General features: G+C 39.0%; 1 protein-coding gene across 2 annotated transcripts; it reads left to right on the forward strand.

The window, feature by feature from the left end:
* Positions 1–209: 209 nt before the first annotated feature.
* LOC119884437 (GRAM domain-containing protein 2B-like) lies at positions 210–5,178 on the forward strand. Of its 2 annotated transcripts, none has more exons than XM_038694839.1 (10): positions 210–553; positions 782–885; positions 1,306–1,392; positions 1,847–1,918; positions 2,017–2,067; positions 2,200–2,298; positions 2,516–2,572; positions 2,694–2,793; positions 3,359–3,542; positions 4,253–5,178. In XM_038694839.1, the coding sequence occupies exons 1-7, from the start codon at positions 373–375 to the stop codon at positions 2,552–2,554; spliced, it is 633 nt and encodes a 210-aa protein (XP_038550767.1). In that variant the 5' UTR covers positions 210–372; the 3' UTR covers positions 2,555–2,572; positions 2,694–2,793; positions 3,359–3,542; positions 4,253–5,178. The 2 variants fall into 2 exon arrangements, with proteins under 2 accessions (XP_038550767.1, XP_038550768.1); XM_038694840.1 differs by having other exon boundaries at positions 3,359–3,469.
* Positions 5,179–7,496: the final 2,318 nt, after the last annotated feature.

Genomic DNA, 7,496 nt, shown 5'->3' on the forward strand with positions numbered 1-7,496 from the left:
GAAGCTTTATGGTGAGTCGCAGCTCATTGTTTAGCTGTCCAGCCTGCAACTTTTAGTTTCACTTTTAGTTTACTATTAGTTCACTATCCCCTCTCTCATGGGGTTGTTTCAGCCACAGCAGCAGCCAGCTGTTTTCACCAAAAAAGCCTCTAAAATCCAGCAGACAGACACAGTTGGAGACCACCTTGTGAGCGCTGTGAAGCATTAGCAGCTTAGGTGCCAGATATTTACCTCAGAAGGTGGTAGAGTAGAGCCACAGTTAAAGAGAATGAATATTGGACTTACATAGATTACATATTGGACACGTTTGCCAACAAGTTGATATGTCAATGTTCACAGTTCACAGTTTCTGGTGCCCCCAAAAAATCTATTATGGCAGGTTTAAAGTCAATTATTTCAGATAACAAACACCGAACCTGCTTCTTGTGTACTCCAAAACAGTTGAGTATTTTTGAACACTTCTCTTTTTTCCCCTTAAAGAGCTTCCTGAAGCACAACAAAACTTTCCACAAGCTGTTTCAAGAGATTCCTGAGGGGGAGAACCTGATACACTGTGAGTTGAGCTGAAGTCCAGAGTCACTTATTCATAGGTATTGATTATGGAAATGACATCCCATTGTGTCCTTTTTTTCACTTTGTCTGATTAAGTGCTGCCTAATACTTTGTTTGCCAAATGCTCCGCAGTGAAGGAGAAGTTGAGACTTCTGGGTGGGGGTTTAAATTAGAGAAACACCTACCTCACAACTTCAAATGGAGCATGTTATGTGTGTCTCCACTGTAGCATTCACCTGTGCCTTGCAGAAAGAGGTGCTGTATCATGGGAAACTCTTTGTTTCTGAGAACCATGTGTGTTTCCACTCATCCGTGCTGCTCAAAGATACCAAGGTAACGCCCTCAGACGCCTTGAGGTGACAGTTAATTCATCTGACAAAATGATTTAACACTGAAATGACAGCTGTGGCACTGCTTGGGCTTTCTTAGATTCAACATCCCATTTCAGGCCAGTTAGACTAATATGGAGTAACTTTAGCAGCAGAACAGACATTTAAGTGTACATGTCCCAGAAGCTGTAAAGGAGCAGTCAACATTAACATTAGCTATCCTGGGAATTCACCTTCATCTCCAGAGGTCAGGCTTTATTTTATTTTAGGATAGAGAATAAGATCACAAGCTGGTTCTTTACCTTGGTTCTGCATGTTTCAGGTCACACTGAGAATGTTCTATAAGTGTAATATGACTGTAATTTTCTATTCAGGGCTGTGATGGCATCAAAAAATGAACAAGTATTTTGTCAACATGCTGCAGGTGGTGATTCCTGTGTCCAGCGTCAGGGACGTGAAGAAATACAACTCAGCTTTGTCCATGTTGTCCATTCAAACTGTTGGAGAGAAGGTCAGACTATGCACTTACATATTGTTCTTTATTATCTTTGTTCTGTTATTTTGCTTCACTTTCTGTGCTGAGTGCTTTGGATTGTGATTTTGACATATGGATGTACAGTATAATTCTGCAGTTAAACTTGAATGCCTACATAATCCGGATCCAAAGGTACTTGGTGATGTGGTAAAACCTCTTGGGGTTTGTGGCTCAGAAACATGGCACACACCTTATTGAACTCCTCGACTCGCATTGACTCGCATTAATTGACTCGCATATGTCGAGTGGTTTTAGTGTTAACTACAAATCAATAAAAGGAAAGATGGAAACTGAGATAAGAAGAAGGGAAAGTCCTGTGAAAATGACAAGCCAAGACAAATTAAAATTAACATCCTTAAAATTGAACATACACATGGTTTGTTTTGTGCTGGATTAACCCTTTCTCTGACCTCTTTTCTTTCTCTTTTAGTACTCATTTGTGTCTTTGAGGCACCGTGAGATGTGTTACAAACTCCTCCAAACTGTCTCTTTACATGAACAGGTATGTGCTCCACTAATTTGCATGCACATAAAGGCATCCTCTCTTAAACAAAGGCCATGTTCAGTTTAAACCGATGTTTATGTGTTTGTCTCGAATAGGTGGAGAGCAGCACTCATCCCTCCTCTGAGAATGAAGCTGATCATGACTTGGTAGGTTTGCCGCTTGTCTAACTCAACCAAACCAGGAATTTCAGTTCCATCTGGTCATAGTTGAGGGAATATGAGTGGATAATTTGAGATGAGAAAGACTTTTACCTTCAGCGTGCCTCTCCTTGTCTACAGGGCTCCAGTTATTCGAGTTTGGAGGACTGCGCAGATCATGATCTGAGCAGACAGCAGAACATTTTCTTGATAACGGCTTTCCTCAGATGTCCAGTGAAGGTGAGATAAAGATGACAGAGGAAAAGAGAAACGTGTAATGGAGTAATCATCACCAGCTAATACATAATAATTGTGTTGTTTGGCTCTTGTACCAGCAGAAGACAATTTTTCATAATGATTTCAGTTTTGAAATGGCACTTTTTCTAATTGAGAAAAAACAAATACTCAACATTTTACCGCTAAACTGATACATCTTAATAATGACACTGTTTTCCAGGTCCTACAAGAAGCAATTCCACCCGTCAAAACAGCTTAATAGATGAAGAGAACAGAGGTGTGTGTGTAACAGCTCACAAACAGATGTGCCCATATGGTAATATCTATCTATTGTTACCAATATGGAATAGAGGAAATGTGTCATTATACAATAACATGATGTTTTTTCTCTCAACCAGCTGAATCATGGCTTCGGAGAATCACTGAGAATGTTGCGCCGCTCTACTTCCTCAGAGAAATAAGGAATCTCAGCGTTCTCTTCTACATCTACATGATGCTGTGAGTTTAATCATTGCAAATGAGTAGTGTTACGTTTTATACTTGCATGACTTTTAATTGTAATTAAGTAGTTTTGTGTTGTGGATTTACTTATTTTACTGAAGTGAATATCCTGAATACTTCTTCCACCGCTGTCTGTCACTCCGCTGTTGGTACACAGGTGTACATCTGACCAATTACTGTGTAAAACACGTAAATGGGAATAGGTTGTAAGACAACCCGCCCCCCAGGAAGTTAGACACGGATGTTAAAGCATGAGGGACTTTCACAGAGTACTAAAGAGTACTAAAAATTAATCTCACTGCTTTGTGCATAATTGTTCTACGAATTGTATGGTTAGAGGCACATTTTGGTATGTTGACTTTCTGGATTGGCTGGAAGCTAGCAAGGAAAGAAGTATCTAATCTCTGAGATGCGGTTCTAGAAACGTTATCGCAGAATGTTCACTTGTTGTTATGACAGTATGTACCCATCTTAGGCCGTCTGTTCACCTTTATATTCATTTAGCACAACGCACTTTCTCTTTGTGAAAGCAACAGCATTCAGATCATTTTTGTGTTTGTAGGATGACATTGCTCCTCTTGGTGGCTGTCTACATCGGGCTGAGGATCACAGCACTGGAGGAGCAGCTGAACTCTTTGGGAGCCCTGACTGAGTTGTCTTTGCACAACGGAGAGTGAGTTGATGCATAAAGAAAAAAGGCAGCCTGTCAGGAGAAAGACACAAGAGGAAGTCTGATGGGAAAAAAAGTGAGATGGCTCAAACCTGTTTTGGCGACTTAAAAAAAAAACAATCACGTGCAGATAAGACATGTTAAGAGTAGTTCTACAGGTTAGACAGCAACATGAAAGATCACCGATTATGTTCCAATAGAGTCACACCCCTGCATTAAAAATTCACATGCTGAGATGATGCTTTGCACTGGTTTTTCTCAACAGTTGTGAAATACTAAATGAATACTAAATTTCTTAAAGATTAAGGTTATAAAGACATGAATTTAGCATGTGATTACTTAAATAATGTGCATTTCATGCTACTTTTAACTTCTATTCCATCACATTTCAAAAGGGAAATATTGTACTTTTTACCCCACTACATTTCTACAGAGCTATAGATACCCTAAAGATTAAAAGTTTACATACAAATAATGTGATTAACATAAAATATGATGCATTGTTAAATATTAAATTAGCCAACAGTATGTAAAGTACTTCAAATTAGCTCTGCTTCGAGCTACACATACACTAAAATTCTACTTATTAATACATCTACTGTATAATTAGAGCCATTCTAATTATACAGTAGATGCCAAAAAAAAGAGTATATTTACTATATAAATAAGTATATTTAGCAAATAAATTTCTGGTGTTAAGACGTGTACTTTTATTTTCACATTATAGTGCTTAAGTACATCCTCCACCACTGACCTCTACTCATGCTGTTTCCTCTTCTTTTGCAGGTACCAAGAAACATAGCCAGTGGCAAGGGACTGTGACAAACAAATCCTGCAATGCACCACTCTATTAAGATCCTGCTGTACATTGATCCCTGTCTAGACAGGCTCCCAAAAGCATCTTAGCAGTGAGACTCAGCCCATCTAACATGCTATTGGCCTACGTCTTTCAGTGAAAGTTTTTTTTGTAAAAACAAATGTACAATATTTTGCACAAACATGTTCACAGTAAAAATTAACCTTCCGTGTTAGCGCCACGTCTACAGATGATGCAAGTCAGCAATAAGATGCTTTTGGGATGTCTGAACCAGGCCACCATGTGGTGAACTACATGGATGACTGAGTGTGTTGGCAGAGAAGCACCCCGACAATATTTCTGTTAGGAGTGCACTCATTCTCTGCTGATAGGATAAAAATTCATGCGAGGATCTCCTGCATTGAGCCATATGGAGGCAGCCTGTTGAAGCCAGGTTTATTTCCTGGCAGGTGAACAGCTGAGCTCAGCTAGCGGAGGTTGCAGGAGTCTTGGCCATCTTGGATCAACACATCCTGCCACAATTGACAACACACCGGAGTCACTATTAACAAGAATATGAAAAAATGTGAATGACAATAATCAGCCAGCAGAGGGCAGTCACCCCCATTAAACTTCACTGTTACGAGAGAGAAAGGCAGGAGTTCACTTCTTCAAAATGCAAATTGTACAACACTTTTGCTAGTGCCCTTTTGTCACACCTGTTAACAGAGAATTTTTGACATCCAGTGTTCATACACTTGTTGGCGATATGATTTTCATCACTTTAAACCATTTTTATGACAAAACATTGTGAATTTTGTGTAAATATTAATGTGTCAAAAACGCCTGTGGTGATGCTTCAGTAATTGTATGTCTGCTCTAATATTGTTTAAATAAAAAAATACACAGGTCATTTTAACTCTGATATTCATTAAACTATTTATGTGGTATTTCTGATTTTCCAAAATTATTGTAGGTCTGGAAAACACATATCCACGATTGTTATAATGGTACAAAACCTGAGCACTATCTGCATGTATGAATTCCAGCTAATCATGGGGATGAGACTGTTATATATATATATCCAAAATCCAGTATCACTGGTGTACAGTCATGTCATTCAAACAGTAAATCTTTAGTGTATGCGAGTTTGTAACGTGGGGGTTAAAAATATTTAAGTGTTTTATTTCTAAATTAAGTACTATATTAAGAGTACTCATTAAAACAAATAGTTTAAAATTTTTGTACATAAGTGATCTTTTTATTTGTTGTCCATAAAAAGGTCAAGATTCAGTCCCATGAATTAATTTCATTACATATTCTCAGTTCAAAAAAGCAACATAATTACAAATCATAATACAAAGAATAGAATAGGTAAGTACATTAACCATATAAACAGCCCACTAATATTGTCTAGCCCCCCCCACCCACACACACACACACACACACACACCACTGCCCCACTCAAACTCTAGCACAAAACTCATAATACATCAGTTAGTATCAGCAATAAAAAAATTCAAATAAACGTCCCATTTTTTTTAAAAAAGCGCTTCAATGTTCCAATGCCATGAGTTAAACTTTACCCTCACATAGAATACAATAGCGATAACATCCCACCCGTTACTTGCTCTGCAAAACACAATAGACATGCATACAGTTTTCACTGTTTGACCCCCCCCCCCACCCAACCAATAAACATTCAGGGCCAGAGGATACAATATACGTCAACCATAGTGGTGCATCAATATAATGGCAAGTTTTCACCCCGTTTCTTGAACCCCAGGAATGAAAGGTAGATCCAGTGGTTTCCCTGATAACACGACCTGTCCAGGAGAAACTGAAACCTACTTCTAAATTGAGAGAGAGCGGTGATAACTCTCTCTAATTCTTCAGACAGCTCAGATCCCTGGCTCAAGATGGTAACAGATTTCCATTAAATATCAGAGACACAAAGTACAGGATGAGAACGGAAAGATTCCCTGTTCGTAATGATGACAGGAAGCGAGTGGTGTTCAGTAACAGTTCCACTGCTTACTAAGACCGACTTGTACTCCCAAAATGGAGCAATCAGATCAGTGCTAGCTCAGTACATGTTCCCTTAAAAAAACAAAACAAAAAAAAAACGCAGCTACACTGAAACTGATGGGCCTCCTATGCAGCAGACACCATGTGTAGATCTGAAATGTGGTGCTAGCCTGCAACCATAAAACCAGTTCTTGTAATTTTTCACGTCTGTACACAGGGCCTATTACTACTTATTCAAAAGTGATCTTAGTATCCTTGATGCTGGCCTGTAGAAGACAGTCAATAATAATGAAGACACACAAACTTACATTTTATACCCTTATTACACTTTGGATGCTTTGTACAATAGTGCTGAACTTAAGACCTGCTTTTGTCATGCTTGATCCGATATATATATATATATAAATGTGTAAATATACTGTATACTACAGTACATGAATTTATGTGTGTACGCATGTGTATGTTTAATGTATGTGTGTGATGATGATGTGCAAAGGTGTGTGTGTGCACGCGCACGTGCATGCGTGTGGTGGAACCTGCACCACACCAACAGTGAGAGGCTCAAATATGGCTTGTGTCAGACATGAAGCGTGCTGCCACCCATAAGAGAGCTACTGTACATATAGGGCCACACGTTACGCAGAGCTAGTTGTCCCGTCCTGGCACCCAAGCTGAATCACATTGTAAGTCATAACGTCGACACACCTGGTTCTAAAAACAAATAATCCATGGCCCAACAACACGACAAACACGCTCAGATTAATTACATCAAGACAAAAATGTTAGGGAGAAATGTGGTGAGGGTGAGTATGAACAGGAGGCTGACTAACCCTGGTAATGAGTGCTACTGGAACAAGACTTGGAAAACAAACTGTGCTGTAAGACAACAAGTTAATCAATATTACACAATAGAGAATCTGATGAAGCAAAAGATTGTTCTGAATAAAACAGACATAATCCTCATTAGTTTGGTAAACTGAGCAGCTACTTGGTCTCCTTGAACATTTAGAGCCTCCAAATCCAGCATCATCATCAAGCTCCAAAAGAAGGCATATTCATCACAGATCTCCTTAACAGCTGCACTTCAGACTTAAATCTGATTTATTTCTGCTGTTACCAAGTCAGTGCAGTCTGCCCAACTTTTTAAACATCACATATCAGTAAATACTGAAGGGCTACAGCCTTCTGTTTAGAGCCAACCGATCT

This window comes from Micropterus salmoides, unplaced genomic scaffold (genome assembly GCF_014851395.1).
Source record: "Micropterus salmoides isolate LMB-PRFRI ecotype aquatic unplaced genomic scaffold, ASM1485139v1 Ms_hic_scaffold_3437, whole genome shotgun sequence".
Classification (NCBI taxonomy): domain Eukaryota; kingdom Metazoa; phylum Chordata; class Actinopteri; order Centrarchiformes; family Centrarchidae; genus Micropterus; species Micropterus salmoides.